General features: G+C 44.0%; 1 protein-coding gene across 1 annotated transcript in view; it reads left to right on the top strand.

Annotated features, from left to right (window-relative positions):
* Window positions 1-25,188, top strand: part of scn5lab (sodium channel, voltage gated, type V-like, alpha b) — a 371,240-nt gene that overhangs the window by 157,902 nt on the left and 188,150 nt on the right. Inside the window, exon 15 of the mRNA XM_068015187.1 lies at window positions 93-449. Within this exon, the coding sequence (XP_067871288.1) occupies window positions 93-449 (357 nt within the window). The remainder of the gene's footprint in view (window positions 1-92; window positions 450-25,188) is intronic.

Below are 25,188 nucleotides of genomic sequence, written 5' to 3'. Positions count from 1 at the left end.
CCCGTTCATTGTGTCTTAATTATAACCCAGCTAACCAACACGTGCAGTACATTGTCTAATGGAAGGTTTTTTTGTCTAATTTTACTTTACAGCTCAGAGTCTTTAAGCTGGCAAAATCATGGCCCACTCTCAACATGCTCATTAAGATCATTGGTAATTCAATGGGTGCCTTGGGCAACCTGACCCTTGTCTTGGCCATCATCGTCTTCATCTTCGCAGTGGTTGGGATGCAACTCTTTGGCAAAAACTACAATGACTGCGTTTGCAAGATCTCTACCAAATGCAAGCTCCCGCGTTGGCACATGTCCGACTTCTTCCACTCTTTCCTCATTGTATTTCGGGTTCTGTGCGGCGAATGGATCGAAACCATGTGGGATTGTATGGAGGTGGCTGGGCAGCCCTTGTGCATGCTTGTCTTCATGCTGGTCATGGTGATTGGAAATCTAGTGGTAAGTCCTTATGTTATGTTTTTGGGTTTTACACTAGACATTCCACTGTTCCTGTGAGCAATCCAACATCCTCAGACACATAACATGCCTTTAAGTAGAATTACATAGCACGCACATCACAGAAACAATACATTCAGCCCAACTGGTCTGTGCCAGTATTTATGTTGTACATGAGCCTCCTCCCATTCATTAAGCTAACCCTAACAACATATGCTTCTATCCCTTTCTCCCTAATGTGCTTATCGAGCTTCCCCTTAACTGCTATTTGCCTCAACTACTCCCTGTGGTAGCAAGCCCCACATTCTGACCACTGTCTAGGTAAAGAGGTGTCTCCTGGATTCTTTAATTGATTTATTACTGACTATCTTACATTTACAGCCCCTAGTTATGGTCTCCCCCACAAATGGAAACATCTTCTCTCCATGTCTACCCTTTCATAATCTTAAAGACCTCTATCAGGTCATCCTTAGCCTTCTCACTTCTAGAGAAAAGAGCCTCAGCCTGTTCAGTCTTTCCTGGTAGGTATAATCTCTCAATTATTGTAATTTTATTTGCACCTTCTCCAGTTCCTCTATACCTTTTTATAATATGGAAACCAGAACTGTTCACTTCAAGTGTAGTCTAACAAAGGTTCTATCCAAGTTTAACATAACTTTACCCATTCAATATCTATAGTGAGACTGAAGACTTGAACGTAGAGCTCTTACTTCTGTAAATCAGCTTAATGGAATAAATAACTTGTCATCACATGATTCTGCTTTGATGGATTGAAAATATACTTTATCAAACAGAACTCAGAGTCCAAAGCAATAGACGGCGTATATCACATAAAACATTCTTCTACTTTCATAAGGTGGTAGCAAAAAAATCAATCAATATCAATATCTAAGTTAAATATCCAGAGCAAAGCTTTTGGGGTACTGGCATTACATTAAACATTAACAGTAAAAAAATACATTGGCCCAGAATTTGCTGCAGCAGGCATCAAACAGCATGTGCCATTAGTTAGATTTGCCTCTATTTCTAGGTTTTTAAAACTTTTGCGTGGTGAGCTGCTGGAAGTGAGCTAATAATGTCACAGCGAGGGAGACTGGACATCTGAGATCTGAGTGAACAGTGCAAGCAGCTGTACATATCCTTAACCAATCAAAGTGAAGGGTTGTGAAATTAAATTAAAGTGGGTGAATTCACTGTCAAAGCAGATACAGAAATAGAGAAAGAAATATTGGATTAAGGGAGAAAAAAGAGAAAGGAAAGTAAACAAAAATTGATTTATAATTTCACATTTTGAAAATGTCCAGCAGCAATTAAAATCTGAAGGAATGAAATTCCACACTAAAGTGCCTTTCACAACCTCAAAGCCTAAAGCACTTTACAGCCAATGAAGTACTTTTGAAGTGTAATCATGTTGTAATGTAGGAATAGTTAATTGTGTAATAGTTAATTATCACTGCCACAGAGGTAGATTGCCAGTAAATAACACTTAAAAGGGCACTTGTAGATTGGAACAAAGGCCAAGCACTGTGGATGCCGGAAATTTGAAATAAAAGCAGAAAGTGCTGGAATCGCTCAACAGGTCAGACAGCATCCTGATTTACGAAGTGTTTTCCGAATTTTCTGTTTTTACTTAAGAGTTGAAATGACTGTACTTTCTGTAGCGAGTTTAGTTTGTATCTACCATGCAAATACAACAATGTCATTCCATTGAATGCATGTCAATGGTGAGGCAGAAAACAAGATGCAGCTTCCGCAAAGCACCTTGGACAACAACGTTGGGATTTTTGAGCTTAGTCACCCATCTGCCTCACACCTGAAGTTGCTGCACCATTTATGCATGAATAACATCAAGCGCCATTAGCCTCACTGTTATTTTGACAGGAAGATATGGGTCAATAGTCATAAATTGAACAAACCTTTCTATCCTTCACAAACTATCAAAACAATAACAGTGTTCCTCCCTGAGTTACTTCTCAATATATATTTAAACGTAACAACAGATATTCAGATGGCGAACTGCTACTAAGGAATCAAACTAGCCTGGATCTTCTGCTGGCTGTAAATTATCTGATCTAAGAGCACGTAGCCATTGTAAACCTGTCGTTGCCCATAGAGTTGTCTGTCAGAATGGAATACAACCCATCATTGACCCAGCCCCTCCTCACTGGCCACAGACTCAGTTGTCAACCAGACTCAAAGAATCACAGAGATCTACAGCACAGAAGGAGACGATTGACCCTTGACTCCTGTGCAAGCACTTTGTGACAGCTGTCCACTTATCCTCATTCCCTCTACATTACAACAATGACTACACTTCAAAATACTTCATTGAACAGGCTGAGGCTCTTTTCCCTTGAAAACGGATAGCTGAGGTGACCTGATATAGTTCTTTAAAATTATCATAGAGTAGATGTAGAGAAGCTGTTGCTACTTGCGGGGGAATCCAAAACTAGGAGCTATAAATTTAAGGAAGTCACTCATAAATCCAATAATGAGTTCAGTAGAAACCTCTTTACCCAGAGAGTGGTTAGAATGTGGAACTTGCTACCACCAGCAGTTTTCTTTTGGGCCTCCTTATCTCGAGAGACAATGGATACGCGCCTGGAGGTGGTCAGTGGTTTGTGAAGCAGCGCCTGGAGTGGCTATAAAGGCCAATTCTGGAGTAACAGGCTCTTCCACAGGTGCTGCAGAGAAATTTGTTTGTTGGGGCTGTTGCACAGTTGGCTCTCCCCTTGCGCCTCTGTCTTTTTTCCTGCCAACTACTAAGTCTCTTCGACTCGCCACAATTTAGCCCTGTCTTTATGGCTGCCCGCCAGCTCTGGCGAATGCTGGCAACTGACTCCCACGACTTGTGATCAATGTCACACGATTTCATGTCGCGTTTGCAGACGTCTTTATAACGGAGACATGGACGGCCGGTGGGTCTGATACCAGTGGCGAGCTCGCTGTACAATGTGTCTTTGGGGATCCTGCCATCTTCCATGCGGCTCACATGGCCAAGTCATCTCAAGCGCCGCTGACTCAGTAGTGTGTATAAGCTGGGGATGTTGGCCGCTTCAAGGACTTCTGTGTTGGAGATATAGTCCTGCCACCTGATGCCAAGTATTCTCCGAAGGCAGCGAAGATGGAATGAATTGAGACGTCGCTCTTGGCTGACATACGTTGTCCAGGCCTCGCTGCCACCAGCAGTAGTTGAGGCAAATAGCATAGATGCATTTAAGGGAGAAAAGAATAGAAGGATATGTTGATGGGGTTAGATAATATACGGTAGAAGGCGGCTCTTGTGGAGTATGAACACAGGCACAGACCAATTGGACTGAATGGCCTGTCTCTGTGCTGTAAATTTTACATTATATCTGGTTGTCTCGTGCTTTGGGATGTCATGAGGTCATGAACATCTCTATATTGATGTTAGTTCTTCCTTTCCTTCTTTTCCGTGGGCTCATAGACTGCTCTGAAATGTTGCCCTCCATTGTTAGTTGAATAAGTAATTGAATAAAATAATTAACTTGTCAATTGAAACACATTATGGGTGGCAGGACAGGTGATGTGTCACGGCTGCAGCATGTGGGAGCTTCTGGATGCCAGTGTGATCCAGGGCAAACACGTCTGCAGTAAGTGTTTGCGGCTCGAAGAGCTTCATCTCAGAGTCATTGAACTGGAGGCCGAGTTGCAGACACTGCGACACATCAGATCCTGAAGGTAAGCATGCAGATTCAACAGGCAGTAAAAAAGGCAAATGGTATGTTGGCCTTCATAGCGAGATGATTCGAGTACAGGAGCAGGGATGTCTTGCTGCAATTATACAGGGCCTTGGTGAGGCCACACCCGGAATATTGTGTGCAGTTTTGGTCTCCTTATCTGAGGAAGGATGTTCTTGCTATAGAGGGAGTGCAGCGAGGGTTTACAAGACTGATTCCTGGGATGGCGGGACTGACGTATGAGGAGAGATTGAGTCGGTTAGGATTATATTCACTGGACTTCAGAAGAGTGAGGGGGGAATCTCATAGAAACCTATAAAATTCTAACAGGACTTGACAGGGTAGATGCAGGAAGGATGTTCCTGATGGTGGGGGAGTCCAGAACCAGGGGTCATAGTCTAAGGATACAGGGTAAACCATTCAGGACTGAGATGAGGAGAAATTTCTTCACCCAGAAAGTGGTGAGCCTGTGAAATTTGCTACCACAGAAAGCAGTTGAGGCCAAAACATTGTATGTTTTCAAGAAGGAGTTAGATATAGCTCTTGGGTTTAAAGGGATCAAAGCGGGAACAGGTTACTGAGTTGGATGATCAGCCATGATCATAATGAATGGTGGAGCAGGCTCGAAGGGCCGAATGGCCTACTCCTGCTCCTATTTTCTATGTTTCTATCAGGGAGAGGGAAAGTTACCTGGACACTTTGTACCAGGAGGCAGCCACACCCCTTAGGATAGGGTCTTCTGATTTGGTCAGCGGTCAGGGACAGGAGAGTATGGCTTCAGCCGATGCAGGTAAGGAGATCCAGAGGGCAGGAGTCTCAGCCTTTGCGATTGTCCAACAGGTTTGAGGTTCTTTCAGCTTGTTTGGATGAGAGTGGGGGCTGCAGGGTGGATGAGCAAACTGACCATGGCACCATGGTATAGGAAGCAATTCAATTGGAGGGTTAAAAAAGGAATGCAGTGGTAGTAGGGGACAGTATAGTTAGGGGGATTGACACTGTTCTCTGCAGCAAAGAGCGAGAGTCCAGACCGCTGTGTTGACTGCCCAGTGCCAGGGTTTGGGACATCTGCTCAGGGCTGGAGAGGAACTTACAGTGGGAGGGGGAGGATCCAGTCATCGTGATCCGTGCATGTACCAACGACATAGGCAGGACAAGGAAAGAGGTTCTGCATAGTCAGTATGAGGAACTAGGCGTCAAATTAAGAAGCAGAACCTCAAATGTAATAATCTCTGAATTATTACCTCAGCCACGTGCAAATTTGCATAGGACAAATAAGATTAGAGAAATTAAAGCATGGCTCAAAGACTGGTGTGGTAGAAGTGGGTTCTGGTTCATAGGGCACTGGCACCAGTACTGGGTAAAGTGGTGGCCGTACCTCTAAGACGGTCTACACCTGAAATGTGCTGGGGCCGGTGTTCTAGCGAGCTGCATAACTAGGGAAGTAGAGAGGGTTTTAAACTGAATAGTTGGGGCAAGGGATCAAATTTCGGAAGATATGGTAAATTAAGGAGTGGAGACAAGGCAAGAGAGGAAGGTATTAATATGAGAAATGATAAACAGACTATGACAGGAAGGGACAGAGTGTACAAATCTAAGAATAAATCAACAGATAAGGCTAGCGGTTACAAAAATAATAAAAGGACAAAACTAAAGGCTCTGTTTAGTTGAAATGCACATAGCATTCGAAACAAAACAGATGAACTGAGAGCACAAATAGAAATAAGTAAGTACTATCTGATAGCCATTACAGAGACATGGCTGCAGGATGACATGGATTGGGACCTGAATATTGAAGGGTACATGGCATTTAGGAAGATTAGGGAGCAGTGGCTCTGTTAATTAATGATGGTATTAGCTCAATAGAGTGGGATGACTTTAGTTCATGAAACCAGGATGTAGAAGCAGGTTGGGTAGAGGTGAAAAATCATAAAGGCAAGAAGTCACTTGTGGGAGTGGTGTATAGGCCATCTAATGTTAACCACACTGTAGGACAGGGTAGAAAGGCAGAAATAATGGCAGCTTGTCAGAAAAGTATGGTGATAATCATGGGGGATTTTAAACTACATATAGACTGGAAAAATCAGATGGGCAGAGGTAGCCTAGATGAGGAGTACTTAGAATGTTTTTGAGATAGTTTCTTGGAACAGTACATTCTGGAGCCAACCAGAGAGCAGGCTATACTATTGTGCAATGAGATAGGATTAACTAATGATCTCATAGTTAAGAGACCCCTAGGTTGCAGCGATCATAATATGATTCCTCAAAAGGTGGTGGAAGTAGAGTCTTTGAATATGTTTAAGGCAGAGGTAGATAGATTCTTGATAAGCAAGAGGTTGAAAGGTTATCGGGGGTAGGAGATAATGGGAGACATCAGTTCAGCTATGAACTTATTGACTGGCGGAGCAGGCTCGAGGGGCAGAGTGGCCTCCTCCTGCTCCTAATTCATATGTTCGCATGTTAGCCGTGAAGCTGTCCAGACAGTCGTGAAATCTCCACTGAAGTGACTGATGAGAGTGGGAATGCACAACATGTCAGATTGCTATTAAAACAACATATCTGGTGGTTTTTATAAAAGACACGTATCTCTTTATATCTGTGCGAGACGAGACGATGTCCCGTGATGTCGCTGATCAAGTGTAGCCTTCAGGTGATGTGGGGTTGGAGGCTAAGGGAAAATTGGAACTGGGTGTGCAGACATACTTCAGTCCCTGTTTTAAAGTCATATTTTCCATTCTTATTTTTACATAATACTTTGATTTTATATCGTAAAATTAGTGGGGGACAGGCCAACGTTTATTCATAAACCAACATCATTAAGAACTAGACATTTATCTTGTTCCTGTTTGTGACGCCTTGCAAATTGGCTGCTGTGCCTCCCAACATCACAACAGTGACTACAGTTCATCTTCCATGAAGCATTATGAGGCCTACTAAGGACATGAAGGGGGCAATATCAATGAAAATTTGGGGGGTAGAGAAGTAGAGTTGGTTGATGCAAAGGAGTTTCTCTGAGGAGCTGAGAGACAGACAACTGAATTGCTACAGCACAGCCACAGGTGGGAGGATGTCATTACAAGTTTGCCGCAGCTACTTTCCATTACAAATGGCGTCATGACAATTTATAATGACACTAAAATGTGACAAATAAACAGAACATAAGGCTTTCTAGACAGTTAGTGTGAACATGAGAGTTTTAATATAGATAGAGCTGGAAAAGGGAGTGTTTCGAACTTAAAGTTCTCGCCTTGAATGTTCCTTTGAGTTAATTTTTCTCTTTGAAGTCTTGTATGGGACATACACCCAGAACGCTGTTTAATACTTCCCACAGATAAACTGGTAAACTGGAATTGTAACAGTTAGTGTAATTAGTGACATTACAACATATTAAAATTGGAGTTACAATAATTTTTGTGAAACATTCCTAGCTGTTAGTTCTAATTCTGTCCAAATAATGGGAAATCTGCAACCTGTTTAACTTCAGTTGTTTTGCAGGGGATACACTGGTAACTAAGGTCAGCTACTGAAGCCCCTACTATTTACAGGAGGCTTCAGGTTCAGTTTCAGATGTTGATTGGTATTGATGCTCAGGCTTGTCCTGTAGCAGGCTATGCTAATTGTAACTGAATTGTGTACAAGAGAAACACATTGGGAGGGAGAACTCAGCCAGTGCTGAAATATGAAAGAAAGAGGAAAAAAGGACTTACTTGAATGTAACATCTTATCTCAGAAAGAGCTAAGATTAATTAGTTTTAAAGTTCAGTGTGTGTAGGCCAATGAGGCAGACATTTGCTCATGGAAAAAAATAAATGCAAGATAAATTACCAGTAAATGTGCTTTTTGGAAGGATTGTTGGTGAGCTCCCTGCTCTTTGTGTTATAAAATCTTTAACATCCATTGAACCATCAGGTCAGGCAGATGTGACCTTAATTTAACTTCTCTTTGGAAAGACGACATCTCTGATGATGCTGCACATTAACCGCTTGTGGTATATGAATGGCTGAACAACATATATTTAATTCAATAGAATGTACAGTGCAGAAACAGGGCATTCTGTCCAACGAGTCTGTGCTGCTACTTATACTCCCCATTTTACCAGGGATGGTATCATAGTGGTTACATAGGTAGGCTCGTAATCTAGCAGCCTTGACTAATGATCCTGAGACACGAATTCAAATCCCACCATAGCAACTAGGGAATTTTAAATTTGATTAATTAAATAAATCTGGAGTAAGAAGCTAGAATCAATAATTGTGATCATGAAACTGCTAGATTGTTGTTAAAATGCATCTGCTCCCCTAAGTGTCCTTTAGGGAAGGAAATCTGCTGTCCTTACCCAGTCTGGCCTAAATGTGACTCCAGACCCACAGCAATGTGGCTGACTCTTATCTGCCTTCTGAAATGGTCTAGCAAGCTACTCAGTTGTAATCAAAGCTCACCACCACATTCTCCCGGGTAATTAAGGACTGGCTTTGTCAGCAGCATCCAAAAAACGTCGTCTCCTATTCAATCAACCTCATCTCAGCCTTTCAGCAGATCTTTCTATTCATTTTTTCTCTCATGCACTATCTAATTTTCTTTTGAAAGTGGTAGGTTCACTCAATGAGGTGTTATTTTCCGCCCTCACACTGTAAGATTCTATGTAAGAATGACTATGGTGTGTGTGTGGTTGGGGCAGTGTGGGGCTGGAGCAGTAACTTAGGGGAGAGGGAACAATGCGAACAAATGTTTAATTTTCTCTTCTTACTGGCATACTTAGGTGAGGGCCCAAGCTCATAATGTATCCACTGATATGGTTGAAAAGAGTAGACGGGAATATGAGATAAATTGGAATGTAGTAGTTACTGATGCTAACTTTTGTTTTCATACATTTTTAGGAGGTAGGGAAAAGGGGAGACTGAGGGACATAAAGAGCTTTCAGACCACGGCAGAGAACAAATTAAATTTGTGAGAAATGAAAGAATTGTAGCCCAGAATTTCTGTGGAGGTTTTCTCAATCTGCCATAACATTGGCAAGAGACCTTCGGGAGGACCACCATTTCTCCAGGGGCTTTTGGCCAATCTTCGTTAAAGGAAGCGAGGAATTTTAGGGGGAAAACGATAAAGGCATGATGGAGAAAGAACAGAAGAATATGTTGACAGCATTAAACGAAGCAGGTTGAATGGCCTGTTTCTGGGCTGTAGAGTCTATGGAATGTAAAAGGCATTAATTCCCACAATGTGATCATTAGGCCGGGATACTGGGATACGGAAACGGGTATGTGGAAATCCAGAAGAGAAAAATGGGAAGTGATCACAAGCCGAAATCAATGCGTAGAATAAGTTCTTCTTGATGTTTGTCGTTGAATTGGAACAGCCTGTCACTTGACAGAGTAAGCACTGACTCTGTAGAAGTAATCAAAAGAGAATTGAATTTGTTGCCCAGAAGAGAGATGATTTGGGAATAGAAACATGAAAACAAACAGTCAGATCAGGTGCTGGGAAATGCCTGAGAGGAGAGGCATTTAAGAGGAATCCAGATAAGCACATGAGGGAGAAAGGAACAGACAATTATGCTGATAGGGTGAGGTGAAGAGGGGTGGCCTGTTTTGGTGTGGCACATTCTATGTAAGGCCTGCGTCTTTCAAATAAATGAAACAATCATGATTTTTATTGCCCCGCTAAAGGGCATGGAGGAAATCAAGAGGTATTGATTGAGTTTTCTCCCTGCTGGAGGACTGGATGTTGTGTATGCTGAGGATGTGCAATCTGAAGGAAGTTGAAGGAAGCCAAATGGAGGAGATTATTGATATGCAGAATGAGTAGACTGGGAGAATAGAGCCCTGAAGAATCCCTGAGATAATTAAAAAGAAGTCAGAGGATCAGCTGCACCAAAGACAGATTGACAGGAGAGGAAACTAAATCGAACCATGGACTCATAGAATGTTACAACACAGAAACAGGCCACTCGGCCCATCGAGTCTGCGCTGGTGTTTCTGCATGAGCCACCTGGACTAATTCCACTCTCCTGTTCACCACCCTTCCTATCCTTTCATATTCCTCTTTTGCAAGCTATGAACTAAATTCTCTTTTACAATCTTTTATGGACTCTGCTTCAACAATGGTTTTTGGCAAAGAATTTCACATATAAACTCACCCTTCATGTAAACAGATGGGACAAAGTTATTTACAGAAGCTGCTTGTTTATTTTTGCCCTGCGCTCCCAGAACTTGGCATGTAATTCCTGGATTTGCCATGGTCTCCCAGAATTTACCATGTAATTCTTGGATATGCCATATAATCCCAGAATTTGCCATGAGCTCGCAGTTTCTGCCATGTAATCCCTGGATTTATTATGTGTAATCCCTGGATTTGCAGGACTTTCCATGGACTCCCAGGATTCATCATACATTCCCTGGATATGCCATTATTCCCTGGATTCGCCATGCTGCCTCCATAAATCTCTTTTAAAAGCCTTATTTCTTGCTAGATTCCTCATCATGTCATAAACACCAAACCAACATCCACAGACGTTCTTGAAGAAGTTGACTGTCAACCATGACAGCAGTAAGAATTTGCTGATTGATAATGCCGTAGCAATTCTAGTGCAAGCTATTTTTAGGCAACCATTTTTTTTTTAAAGGCTTTATTTATAGGGATAAAGTGCTCTAGCCCAGCACAAACCTTGTGCTCCAGGCTGCTGAGGAGGTGGCTACCATAGATAATTACTACAGTGAGAGATGTCAGACTAAATGGTTCTGTAGCTACATATATGGTTCATGATGACAGCTGCCCTCATTATAGAGACCTATATTTAACCTCTGTACCATTCACCGTAGAAGTGTTTCAGGCAGTGAGAAGTTACATTTTCAAATGTTTTTAACAAGATGAAAATCACCACATGCACATCAAAAAGCAAAGTGAGTGTTCGATCAGCTCAGTTGGTAGCACTCAAGTCTCTGAGTCATCAAGTTATGGGTTCATGCCTCATTCTGGGATTTTAGCATACAATCTAGGCTGAGGCTCCCGTGCAGTACAGAAGGGGAGCTGCATTGCTGGCCATTGAATGGGACGTTAAACCTAGGTCCTTTTTGAAAAATTTGCATTTTATATGAAAGAACCTGAACAGTTTGCTTGCCTCTGCTCTCGGTGAGCGATGTACGAAGGTACAGGAAGTTGAAGTGTCAGCAGAGGCTCATTCTGCAGCACTCTTACCTCAGAAGATTGTGGGTTCAAGACCCATTACAGAGACTTGAGCGCATAGTCTAGGCCCGAGGGAGTGCTGCACTATTGGCGATGCTGTGTTTTGGATGAGGGGGTAACCTGAAGCCCCCCCCCCCCCACCGTCTGCCCACTCAGGTGGACGTAAAAGATCCCATGGCACTATTTCGAAAAAGAGCAGGGAAGTTATCCCACTCTTCTGGCCAATATTTATCCCACAACCAACATCACTAAGATAGATTAACTGATCATTATCATATTGCTGTTTGATGGACCTTGCTGTGTGCAAATTGGCTGCCACATTTCCTACATTATAACAGTGACTACATTTTAAAAGCCATAAAATGGCTGTAAAGCACTTTGGGATATTTTCAGGTCGTGAAAGAGGCTGAATAAATGCAAGCTTTTTATTTTTCATTTAAAGTGGGACCTTTCTGCAGATGACACAATCTTGTAAGTATTGTAAGGAGGACAGTGATAAACTTCCAGAGGACATAGACAGGCTGGTAGAATAGGCAGAGAGGTGAAATTTAATGTAGTGAAATGTCAAGTGATACATTTTGGTCGGAAGAATGAGGAGAGGCATTATAAATTAAAGGTACATGGGAACATAGGAACAGGAATAGGCCATTCAGCCCATCGAGCTTCCTCCACCTTTCAATATGATCATGGCTGATCATCCACTTCAGTGCCCTTTCCCCACACTATGCCCATATCCCTTTATGTCATTGGTATTTAGAAATCTGTCAATCTCTACTTTAAACATACGCAATGACTGAGCTTCCACAGCCCTCTGGGGTAGAGAATTCCAAAGATTCACAACCCTCTGAGTAAAGATATTTCTCCTCATCTCTGTCCTAAGTGGCTTCCCCCTTATTTTGAAATTATGTCCCCTGGTTCTAGACTCCCCAACCAGGGGAAACATCTTACCTGAATCTACCCTGTCTATCCCTTTAAGTATTTTGTAGAATTTTGTACAATTCTAAAGGCGGTGCAGGAGCAGAGGAATAAAAGCAAGAAATGCTGGAAATACTCAGCAGGTCTGGCAGCATCTGTGGAGAGAGAAGCAGAGTTAACGTTTCAGGTCAGTGACCCTTCATCAGAACTGGCAAATATTAGAAATGTCAAAGATTTTAAGCAAGTAAAGCAGGGGTGGGACAAGTGATAACAAAAGAGAAGGTGTTGATAGGACAAGGTCACAGAGAATAACTGACCAGAAGGTCATGGAACAAAGGCAAACGGTATGTTAATGGTGTGCTGAAAGACAAAGCTTTAGTACAGAGAGGGTGTCAATTGACTGTAAAGCACAAAGCACTCCAAGTACAAACATTAAACAACTTTTTAAAAAACAGAAACAGTGGGTAGGCACAGTAGAAACAAACTAACCAAGCTGAAAAAAAACTAACCAAACTAAAAAAACTAAAAGAAAATAACCAAATAAAAAAGAAAAAATAACTAAACATAAAAAAGGGGGGCCCCGTCATACTCTGAAATTATTGAATTCAATGTTCAGTCCGGCAGGCTGTAGCATTCCTAATCTGTAAATGAGATGCTGTTTCTCGAGCTTGCGTTGATGTTTGCTGGAACACTGCAGCAATCCCAGGACAGAGATGTGAGCATGAGAGCAGGGGGAGTGGTGGTTGTTGAAATGGCCAGCAACTGGAAAATCGCGGTCATGCTTTCAGACTGAGCGGAGGTGTTCCGCAAAGCGGTCACCCAATTTGCGTTTGGTCTCCCCAGCGTAGAGGAGACCACATTGTGAGCAGCGAATACAGTATACTACATTGAAAGAAGTACAAATAAATCGCTACTTCACTGAGAGGAGTGTTTGGGGCCTTTACGATTTACTTGTACTTCTTTCAATTTTTACACAGTGAGTGGTTAGGATCTGGAATGCACTGTCTGGGAGTGTGGTGGGAGGCAGATTCATTATGGCTTTCAAAGGAGAGTTGGATAATTATCTGAAGAGAAAAAATTTGCAGGGCTATGGGGAAAAGCTGGGACTCGGTGAGTTGCTCCTGCAGAGAGCTGGCACAGACATGATGGGTTGAATAGACTCCTTCTGTGCTGTAACCATTCTATGATTCTCTGATTCTTGAAGGAGAGTGTTCCCTTGGACAACAACCAAGAGCACAAAATGAGTGCCTTATTTGGGCTCATAAAGTAATTAATTGTACTTGAAGTGGTTTGAGATATAACAAGCCGCTATATATAATTGCAGGTCTTTCTTTCCTAAGGCTTTAGCTGTGGCTTAACAGGACATTGTTCTTCAATACTGAAAACAACATGGTTGGCATATTGTGGGGGGGCACAGTGACATGTCAGTGGTATTTTATGCTCTCCCCTGTGGCGAGTTTGAAGGCGGGGAGAGAGCTTAATCTGGCGGGATGGTGGTGGGTGGGGATGCTGCCACCTTCTCACTTCCACCCCAATAAGTCCATGGTGGGAAGGCCTGTAGATGGCCTTCCTGCCCCGTTGTCAAATGAGGCCCTTAAGCAGGCAATTAATGACCAATTAAGGGCCTCCCCTCCATCTCTGGTATTAGCCCAGCAGCATCTGGCCTGTTGCCCCATGGGGACTATGACGAGTAAACTGTGCAGGTTGTTTGCTGGCTTCCGGGGAGGATCCCCCATTCAAAGGACTCAGTGCCTGATCAAGGGACACAGCAGTGGGAAGATGGGGTGGGGGAGGCTGCTGAGAGCCACTCCCCTGTCCTTGCTGCCGACTCCCCTACACCCACCTCCTTTGTGACCCCCACCTCACAAAACCCTCCCACCATCACTCACCTGTGGCTTGGGTCCATCGATGATCCTGGACCTTGGGTGGGTTCATTACCGTCAGCTGCCACTGCCTCCATGGTGATGCAGTTGAGTAAAAGAGCTGACATCCTCTGATTGGCTGGAAGCTCTCAGCAGGCGGGACTTCTGTCCCCAGGGTCCTTAATCCTGGGGTAGGCCCACTGCTGCCCAGTTCAGTGCCTGATTGGCGTGTAATGCAATGGGTCTTCCCGCAAAGACGTGACACGGCGCTCTCGTGCCAGCCAGCAGGCGAGACCTCCGTCGCCTCCATTAAATACTACAGGGTCCTGTTTAAAAAAAACTCTTGACATAATAGTTGACTTGAAGTAGTCATAAACATGACCACAAAGAATTACAAAGTTGGTGTAAACCATTGTTTGATTAATGGATTATATATTGTCGTGAGGGACTAGAATTTTCTTCCTAATTCCAATAATAGGAACCACCCTTAAAATGCAGGCTCGGAATGGAATCCAATTCCCAAAGCTGAAACAGAACTGGCCAGGAGACAAGTTAGTGTTTTGCTGTCACTTCAGGTGATTGACAGCAACACCAAAGAAAGTTCTCTCCAGTGGGAAGAGTGCCACTGGAGTGTTGTCAGGTGCTGCTTTGGCACCTCCTGTCCCAAAGCCTTGACAACTGTGAAATTAATGGACCGTGACCAGAGGCTGTGCACCAGACTTGACTGAGGCAGAGACAGTAAGATAAAGCAAAATGTCGTGGGGAGCTTGTAAATGGGCTTGGGGCACTTCCCTGCTGTGCTGTAGATTGCATATTAGAAATTAATCTCATGATTTTGCCTGAAGTTTTAACAAGACTTGATGACTATAGTTTCCCAAAAAGCTTTCAGAGCGGGAAATTATGAGTGGATAGTACCTTGGTTTCCATCTTAAAACATCTAGATAAGAAAATGAAATTATATTTGCAAGCGTTCATAATTAACATTGTCACCTTTGTTCTGAATGCTCAATGTATGTTACTAAATTTGTTGATGACACAAAGATAGGTAGGAGAGTGTGTTGTGAAGAGGACATAAGGAGTCTGCAAAAGGATATAGATAGGTTAAGTGAGTGGGCAAAGATTTGACAAATGGAGTATAATGTGGGACCATGTGAACTTGTCCACTTTGGCCGGAAAAATAGAAAAACAATATATTATTTAAATGGAGAGAGATTGCAGAACTCTGAGATGCAGAGGGACCTGGGTGTCCTAGTACACGACACACAAGAAGTTAGTATGCGGGTACAGCTTACGAAGCCAAATGCAATCATAGAGTTATACAGCACAGAAACACGCCCTTCGGCCCATCGTGTCTGTGCCGGCCATCAAGCACCTAACTATTCTAGTCCCATTTTCTAGCACTTGTCTGCTATGGCATTTCAAGTGCTCATCTAAATACTTCTTAAATGCTGTGAGGGTTCCTGCCTCTGGCACCTCTTCAGGCAGTGCGTTCCAGATTCCAACCACCCTCTGGGTGAAAAAAGTTTTCCTCAAATCCCCTCTAAACCTCCTGCCCGTTACCTTAAATCTATGCCCCCTGGTTATTGACTCCCCCCCCACCCCCCCCGCTAAGGGAAAAAGTCTCTTCCTATCTAACCTACCTATGCCCCTCATAATTTTGTATACCTCAATCATGTCCCCCCTCATCCTCCTCTGTTATCCAATGTTGTTTATTGCAAGGGGAATGGAATATAAAACTAGAGATCTTTTGCTACAGTTGTACAGGACATTGGTGAGAGTGCATCCAGAGTATTGTGTACAGTTTTGGTCTCGTTACTTAAGAAAGGATATAGTTGCATTGGAAGCAGTTCAGAGAAGTTTCATTCGACTGAACCCTGGGATGAGAGGGTTATCTTCTGACGAAAGGTTGGACGGGTTGGGTCTGTATTCATTGGAGTTTAGAAGGATGAGAGGTGATCTTATTGAAACATACAAGATTCTGAGGGAACTTGACATGGTGGCTGTTGAAAGGATGTTTCCCCTTGTGGGAGAAACTAAAATTAGGGGGCACAGTTTAAAAATGAGGCATCCCCCATTTAAGACAGAGAGGAGGAGAATTTTTTTCCCTCAGAGGGTCATGAGTCTGTGGGAACTCTCTTCCCCGGAGAGCGGTGAAGGCAGAGTCATTTTAGAGCAGAGGTGAACAGATTCTTGACAAACAAGGGAGTCAAACGGTATTGGGGGTATGCCAAAAAGTGGTGTTGTGTCCACAAATAGATCAGCCATGATCTTATAGAATAGCAGAGCAGGCTCAAGGGGCCGAATAGCCCGCTCCTGCTCCTAGCTTGTATGTTCATATGTTCATATTTAGAGCTATACAGACCAGAATGGTGCCAAATTCAGTTCCTTGGTCCATACTGACTTAGCCAATTCCAATGGGGACAGTAATAGGGGTACTACACTTGACCTTAGTGTCCCTTAGATTGAGGGAGGAGAAAAGCAGCCAGGGACTGACTGCTGTTCCCTGTCCAATGATCCCTGTTGGAGAAGCCCTTGTTGTGGACACTTGACAAGGACTGGACCTGACTGTATGTGCCCACAGTTGAACAGATTGGAGACACCATTCCATCAATTTATTTATTTTTATTTAGAGATACAGCACTGAAACAGGCCCTTCTGCCCACCGAGTCTGTGCCATCAACCACCCATTTTATACTAATCCTACACTAATTCCATATTCCTACCACATCCCCACCTGTCCCTATATTTCCCTACCACCTACCTATACTAGGGGCTATTTATAAAGGCCAATTTACCTATCAACCTGCAAGTCTTTGGCATGTGGGAGGAAACCGGAGCACCCGGAGGAAACCCACGCAGACACAGGGAGAACTTGCAAACTCCACACAGGCAGGGCCCGGAATTGAACCCGGGTTGCTGGAGCTGTGAGGCTGCGGTGCTAACCACTGCGCCACTGTGCCGCCCCTCTGTGGGGTTGCTCCCGATACAGGTAGATGGGAGGAGGTCAGCATAAGGTAAGAGGGTATTTTCATGTTGCTGCAGTAATGGGCTTGAGCTGCAGTGCTGTAAGCCACACGGAGTGGGTTTGGCAGGCTTTTCATTCAGCTGTTTGTTTCGATAGGTATGCAGACAAAATGCCTCCTCATTAAAGACTGGGGTGGAGATGCCACGAGTGATGGTAGGATGCCAAAAAGAGAAATGCTGGAGAAATACAGAAGGATGTAACCCACACATTTGAAGGATGTGAGCGCATGACCATAAAATTGGAAATCCTCAAAGGAAAACCGAGCTGAACAAATATTTTCCTTCTGTTACATTAGTGCATTTACTGCATCCATTCTCATCTGCAACATGAATTACATTTATATGGTGCCTTTAATAGAGACAAATACCCCAAAGTACCTCACAGGGGTGTAATCAAAAAATATGCACTGAGCTAAAGCTGGAGATATTCGGATCGGTGACCTAAAGCTTGGCCAAAGTACAGGTTTTAAGCAGGGTCTTTCAGGAAGTAGCAGGAGGCATTTAGGGAGATAATTCCAGTGCATGGGGCCTAGATGTTGAAAGGCTCGCCTGCTACTGGTGGAGTAAAGTGAGACACAGCGCGGGGAGGGGCGGGGGGGGGGGGGGGTGGTGGGAGTTGGGATGGGGGAATGGACAAGAAGCCAGACTAGGAGGAACAAAGCATTTGGTAGAACACGGTGTTGCTATGTTTGCAGCTACAGAAAGTTAAAGAGAATTTTAAATTTGAGGAGTTTGGGGACTGAGATCCAATGTAGGCCAGCAAGGCTTTCAAAAGGCATTTGATAAAGTACTGCATAATAGACCTGTTAGCAAAATTAAAGCCCATGGGATCAAAGAGGCAATGGCTATGTGGATAAAAAATTGGCTAAGGTACAGAAAGCAAAGATTACTGATTTTCAGATTGGAAGAAAGTTTAAGGTAGTGTCCCCTAGGGGTCCGTATTAAGACCTCTGCTCTTTCTAACGCATATTAATGGTTTGGACTTGGGTGTACAGGGCATAATTTTGAAGTTTGAATATGATGTGAAACTCATAAATGTAGTCAACAGTGAGGAGACAGATTTCAGGACATAGGCAGACTGGTGAAATGGGCAGGCACATGGCAGATGAAATTTTGATTGGAGAAGGGTGAACTGGTTCATTTTGGTAGGAAGAGTGAGGAGAGGCAATGTAAACTAAATGGTACAATTTTAAAGGGAGTGCAGGAATGAAGAGGGGGGTGTGCATGCACATGAAGGTGGCAGGGCAAGTTGAGAAGGCTGTTAAAAAGGCATACGGAATCCATGGCTTTATAAATATAGGCATAAAGTCCAAAAGCAAGGAAGTTATGCTAAGCCTTAAACATTGGTTAGGCCCCAGCTTGAGTATTGTGTTCAATTCTTTAGGAAGGCTGTCAATGCCCTGGGGAGGGTGTGGAGGAACTTCGTTAGAATGGCACCAGGGATAAAAGACTTCAGTTACATGGAAAAACTGGAGAAACTTTGAGCAGAGAAGGTTAGGGAGAGATTTGATAGCGATGCTGAAAATGAAGGAGATGGTGGCAGGGTGGTAATATTACTGAACTAGGCCCAGGCTAATTCCCTGGGGGCATGGGTTCAAATCCCACCATAGCAGCTGGTGGAATTTAAATTCAACTAATTAATAAATGAAGTTAATTAATAGCTAGTCTCAGTAATGGTGCCATGGAACTATCATTGATTGTCATAAAAACCCATCTGGTTCACTAATGTCCTTCAGGGAAGGAAATCTGCCATCCTTACCTGGTCTGGCCTACATGTACTCCAGACTCAATGTGATTTACTGTTAACTGCCTTCTGAAATGGCCTAGCAAGCCAGGCTGATGTCAAGGGTAATTAGGGATGGGTAATAAATGCTGACCTTGCCATTGATGCCCACATCCCATGAAAGAATGAAAAAAAGAGTGATTTTGATAGCATAAATAAAGAGAAACTGTTCCGGTGGCAGAAGGGTAACTAACCCAGGGACACAGATTTAAGGACATAGGCAAAAGAACCAGAACTGACATGAGGGAACAATTTACAACCAATGAGTTGTTGTGAACTGGAATACACTGTCTGAAGGGGAAGTGGAAGCAGATTCAATAATAACTTTCAAGAGGGAATTGGATAAATACTTGAAGGGGGAAATTTTGCAGGGATATGGGAAAAGAGTAAGGGAGTGGGACTAATTCGATAGCTCTTTCAAAGAGCTGACACAGACATAATGGGCCGAAGGCCTCCTTCTGTGCTCTGTCATTTTATGATTCTAAGGACAGTAGCGATGGGTGAGCGAGACTTGGTGTGGGAAATATGGTGGCCTGGATGTGGTGACATTTACAGAGGGTGAAGAATGGGAGGAGAACCAGGGAACAATGAACTAATCAAGTCTGGAGATGACAAAGCAGGGATGAGTATTTCAGCATCACGTTGGGTAAGGTTGGGACAGAAGCAGGTGATGTTATAAGGTGAAAGTATATATTCTTTGTGATGGAGAAGATCTGAAAGCTTTGTGTCTGAAACAGTGGCTGGGAAGGGAGTTTTGAATCAGTGGCAGTGATGAGGACTTGGTGCTAGAGGCTGAAAATGATGGCTTTGCTCTTACAAATGTTTAGCTGGAGGAGATTGTGACTCATCCAGAACTCTACATTGGAGAAGCAGTCTTACAGCATAGAGACAGTGGAGAGATCGAGAGAGGGGATGGAGAGGTTGCAATGGTTGTTGTGAATGCACATGTAGAAGCTAACCTCATATCAGCAGATGATGACGCCAAGGGACAGCAAATAGATAAACACAGGAGGGGACCAAGGTTTAATTCTTGGGAGATTCTGGAAGTGACTGTGCAGGGGTGTGAAGAGAAGCCATGGCTGGAAGTGCTTTGGCTATGAACAGAAAAGTAAGAATGGAACCTAGTGAGACAGTGCCTCTAAGCAGGTCAATGGAGGAGGATGGTGTGGTTAATGATATCAAAGGCTGTGGAGAGGTCAAGGAGGATGAAGAGGAATCATGCACCATGGTCTTAATTACAAAGGATGTCTTTTGTGACTTTGATTTTATTTTGGAGCAGTGGCAGGATGTAAACCTGATTGGAGACAGGCACTGAAGGGAAGATGGGAACAGATTTGGGAAGCAACAACATATTCAAAGACTTTGGAGAGGAAAGAGAGGTTGGAGATAAGGCAGTAGTTTGTATAGATAGAGGAATCAGGGAGAGTGGGGGTTGAGGAAATGGGTGGTGATGGCAGATTTGAAAGGGAAAGGGACAGTAGCTGAGGAGAGGGAGCCATTTTCAACGTAGGCTGGCATGGGGCCCCAGGAAAGGAAGCTGAGAGGAGATGGGAAAGAAAATAGAGAGACAGCTTCATGGTTAGGGCACAAAGGAGGCTGGGGGGTGGGGAGGCAGCAGAGGCAGTTGAACAGATAAATCTTAGTGATAAATCCATGAGTTCCTCGAACTTGTGGTAGGAGATGAGCGTAGAGGGGTCAAGAGGGAGGGGTTTAAAGTTGGCACTGGAGAAAAGAAGCCCGGGGTTATTGTTACTCTCCTGGATGATCATGGAGTAGTGGGTGGTTTTGCCCGAGGAGCATGTCGTCACATTGTGCTTGAAGTGATCCAGGCAGACCTGGTGATGGACGACTAAACCAGTTGTGCACCAGATATGCTTAAGTAAGCGTCCCTTGGGTTTCAGGGGAGGAAGATGGGTGGTGTACTAGGGGGAATCAGCTGTGGTGGCAGAGATGTTTTTTGCTGGAGTCAAGGGCGTCAAAGATGGAAATGGGAGAGAGGTTGAGCAAATCAACAGCTGCAGAAGTATAATGGCAAATGGAGAGCCAAGGTTAGGCATTCATTTACAGTTGTAGATGACTTGAGGAAGAGAAAGTAAGTGAGGTTAGAGGGGTTAGCAGGCTGTTGGCAGTGATGGTTACAAGGAAGTGAGGGTCAAGATGACCATGAGAGTAGAGAGGCCAGGGTCTGCATTTATATAGTGCCTTTACTGTACTCAAATATCCCAAAGCACATCGCAAGAGTGTTAGCAAGCAAAATTTACACTGAGCCACAAAAGGCGATATTAAAAGAGGTGACTCAAAGCGTGGTCAAAGAGTTAAGTTTTAAGGAGTATCATGAGGGAGAGGTAGTGAGGCAGAGAGGTGTAGGGAGGGAATTCCAAGACTTAGCACTTAGGCAGCTGAAGGGATGCCAACCAGTGGTGTAATGATGAAAATCAGGGATGCACAAGAGGTCAGAATTGGAGGAGCACAGAGATTTTGGAAGGTTAAAGGTAGGGAGTGGCGAGGCCATAGAAGGATTTGGAAAGAAGGATGAGAATTTTAAAATCAAGGCATTGCTGGACTGGGAGCCAATGTATGAATGGGACGATGTGAATTAGGATTTGGATAGCAGGAACTGACCGCTAAAGATCATTGCTTAGGACATGGTAATGTTTGCAAAGGATCAAAGTAACTGAAGGCCATCAGCTGGTCTGGCCCTTGGTTTCAATGACAGGACACATTCCAGGCTATGAGGATGAAGAAATATTTCACGATTGATTACGGTACAATCATAATCTAAGCACAACTGCATAACACTGATGCTTGTTAACAGACTGAGCTTGTGTTGGCACAGCTGATACTCCACACAGGGGACCATTGCGGTTTTGCTTTGCATAGTTATGCCAGCAATTCCTTGCTCTGCTCAATATATGGCACAGAGAAGCTTGGCTCCGGCCCCCATACAGCAGCTTGAATTTTGCACGCTCCATTTGGACAACTTTGTGGACTGACAGTCTAACAAAACTATTTGTAAATACCGGAAACCCAATGTTCGAGAAGTCACTTTAACATCGAACGTCTGAATTCTTTCTGTCATGTGAGCCTGCCTCCTGCCCTTGATCCCATTGGTACTTGTTTAATAACATTGAGTAGAGCATAACTTTTACTGTTGTCAGGAAGTACTCAGGATTCCTTTTAAACTTGATGTGACCATGGGACTAAATAAAATTGAGTTCAAGCACAGACCGTGTCATAGGCACAGGACTAAGCCATTCAGCCCCTTGAACCTCAATTCGATTATAGCTGATTTGTAACTTATCTACATCTACATAGAACATAGAACAGTACAGCACAGCACAGGCCCTTCGGCCCACGATGTTGTGCCGAACATTTAACCTACTCTAAGATCAAACTAACTACCTACCCTTCATTCTACTATCATGCATGTACCTATCCAAGAGTCGCTTAAATGTCCCTAATGTATCTGCTTCTACTACCACCGCTGGCAGTGCATTCCACGCACCCACCACTCTCTGTGTAAAGAACCTACCTCTGACATCTCCCTGAAACCTTCCTCCAATCACCTTAAAATTATGCCCCCTGGTGATAGCCCTTTCCACCCTGGGAAAAAGTCTCTCACTATCCACTCTATCTATGCCTCTCATCATCTTGTACCCCTCTATCAAGTCACCTCTCATCCTTCTACGCTCCAATGAGAAAAGCCCTAGCTCCCTCAATCTTTCTTCGTAGGACATGCCCTCCAGTCCAGGCAGCATCCTGGTAAATCTCCTCTGCACCCTCTCTAAAGCTTCCACATCCTTCCTATAATGAGGCGAACAGAACTGAACACAATATTCCAAGTGTGGTCGAACCAGGGCCTTATAGAGCTGCAGCATAACCTCGCGGCTCTTAAGCTCAATCCCCCTGTTAATGAAAGCCAACACCCCATACGCCTTCTTAGCAACCCTATTAACTTGGGTGGCAACTTTGAGCGATCTATGGACATGGACCCCAAGATCCCTCTGTTCCTCCACACTACCAAGAATCCTGTCTTTAAGCCTGTATTCCGCATTCAAATTCGACCTTCCATCTGCCTACATCTGCCTAATTTAGTTTTGTAATCCTTAATACCCTTGCCTACCAGAAATCTAACAATCTGTTTTGAAGTGTTCAATTGGTCCTCAGCCTCAACACTTCTTTGGAGAGGAAGTTCCAGATTTCCATGACTCTTTTTTTGTGAAGCAGTGCTTCCTGCCACCAACGCTGAATGGCCTAGTTCTAATTTTAAGGTTAGGCCCCCTTGTTTCTGGTCTCCCCCTAACAGGGGAAATAGTTTCTCTCTATCTACTCTATCAACTCCTTTAATCATATTAAATTCCTCAGTTAACACCTTAATCTTCTATACTCCAGAGAATATAAACCTAGTCTATGCAACGTGTCCTCATATTTTAACCTTTTAGTCCTGCTTTGAATCTTAACTCATTTTAACTCTTAACACTCCTCCCATTAGACCCAGCATGAAAGGATGAAATCAGAATTGTACCTTGGGATTTGGCAAACACTGGAAGTATTGGGAATTAAGTCACAGAACGACAGCATTAAGTTGCTACTGTAAGCCCCAAGCAGGAGATGGAGCAGAATTTAACATACTTCAACATACTTTCAAAAGGATATGATAGGTGAGGGATAGTGGTGGTGGAGTGGCTACATAGGAAAGGAACAGACACGATGCAACCGGTGCTGATGCGATGGGCCAAATGGCCTCATTTTGCACTGTAACGATTCTGTGTGAAAAGCGGTGGCCTGAGGTGATTTTGCTAGTGGAGAATGTACTGGGGAACCTCTATGGCTGTGGAAGTATCAGAATGCTTCTAGATTTTTTTATTCATTCGTGGGGTGTGGGTGTCACTGACTAGGCCACCATTTATAGCCCATCCCCCTAACTGCCCTTGAGAAGGTGGTGGTGAGCTACCTTCTAGAACCACTGTAGTCCTTGGGATGTAGGTGATTCCTTTTGTGATATGGACCACAATCCCAAGAGAGTGGAAATAGATCTGCAGCTGTGTTATCAACTGTTTCGGGTGGCTTGCAAAGAGTAGTTGTGATGGGATTTCATTTGGTCGATGAGATTTCAATTGTCCACTTGTGAGGCAGACAAATGAAGAGGAGGCACAAGAGTGGACAGGTCTTCAAAGGCATTTTTGGATTCCATGGGATCTGCGGTGAGCTTCAGAGATGACAGGGTGCGCGCGTGGGATTTACCCGGCGGAGCTGCCATGATATTAAATGTGGCGGCTCATTTACATGGCTGGGGTGGACTGCCCTTCCCCCACCCCAATGATGTGGAGTGGGTGGGCACTCTGTCCCCGGCAACAGCGTCCAGCGCCACTGTGCAGGTGCCAGCACCATTTTTCAAGGACTTCTAGCCCTGACATTTAATTTAAAATTTTAAAGTCACATTGCTTCTACATTTCATTCCTTGCCCTCTCCCCACCTCAAAATACTCACCTTATTTACCTGACCTTCTCCGGCCCCCCCACCAAAGATCAGAAACTTTTAACTTTACCCCTTCCATCAGCCCCCAGACCAATCAGCTAAGTTTTAACCCACTCCCCGCCTCCCGCACTGATATACTTACCTCCTCCCCCCTCACTACCAGTGTTCCGTCATCCATCACTGGTTGGAGATCAGACGGTGCAGGAGTGCTGGGCGCCGACCACAATATGGGAGGGGAATGACTAGCGGGATCAGGTAACTCATTAATTCCTTAATTTGCATTATTTAACATATTTAAATGTGGCTCCCGTTGCTGAGCGGCGGGAGGGCTGCCACCAGGTCTCGCCATCGCTGGCGTCGAGGCTCGTGGTGGGCCTCTCTCGGAGGCATTTTACAGCCCTCCCCTCCCCTCCCCCGCCACGATCCCCGACACTGGGGGAGTCGGTAAAATTCATCCCAATCAATGATTGCTTCTTCAGCCTGTGGGAGCTCACACTAGAAGGGATGATGGGCTACAATTTCATCTTGAAGTCTTGACAAAGATCAGGCCACATGCAGAACAGGCTGCTGATTTACTGTTGTCAGTTAGAAGGGCATAATCGAAGAGCTGAACAGATGCTTTGAGAAGGTTGGAATCTACCCCTTGTATAAAACTGAAACTCAAATGGGTCACTAGCACATCTCAAGGAACATGGTCTGAGATAAAATTAAAAGGACCAAGGCTAGCTTTAATGTGCTGATGGAAATGACAGAGATTGTGAGTAATACCCATGTAAATATTTCCAATAGTTCACTGAGAA

Source organism: Heterodontus francisci, chromosome 2, assembly GCF_036365525.1.
Source record: "Heterodontus francisci isolate sHetFra1 chromosome 2, sHetFra1.hap1, whole genome shotgun sequence".
NCBI classification, from domain to species: Eukaryota; Metazoa; Chordata; class Chondrichthyes; order Heterodontiformes; family Heterodontidae; genus Heterodontus; species Heterodontus francisci.
Note: the sequence above shows the minus strand (reverse complement) of the source record. Positions and strands in the feature narration are given on the sequence as shown.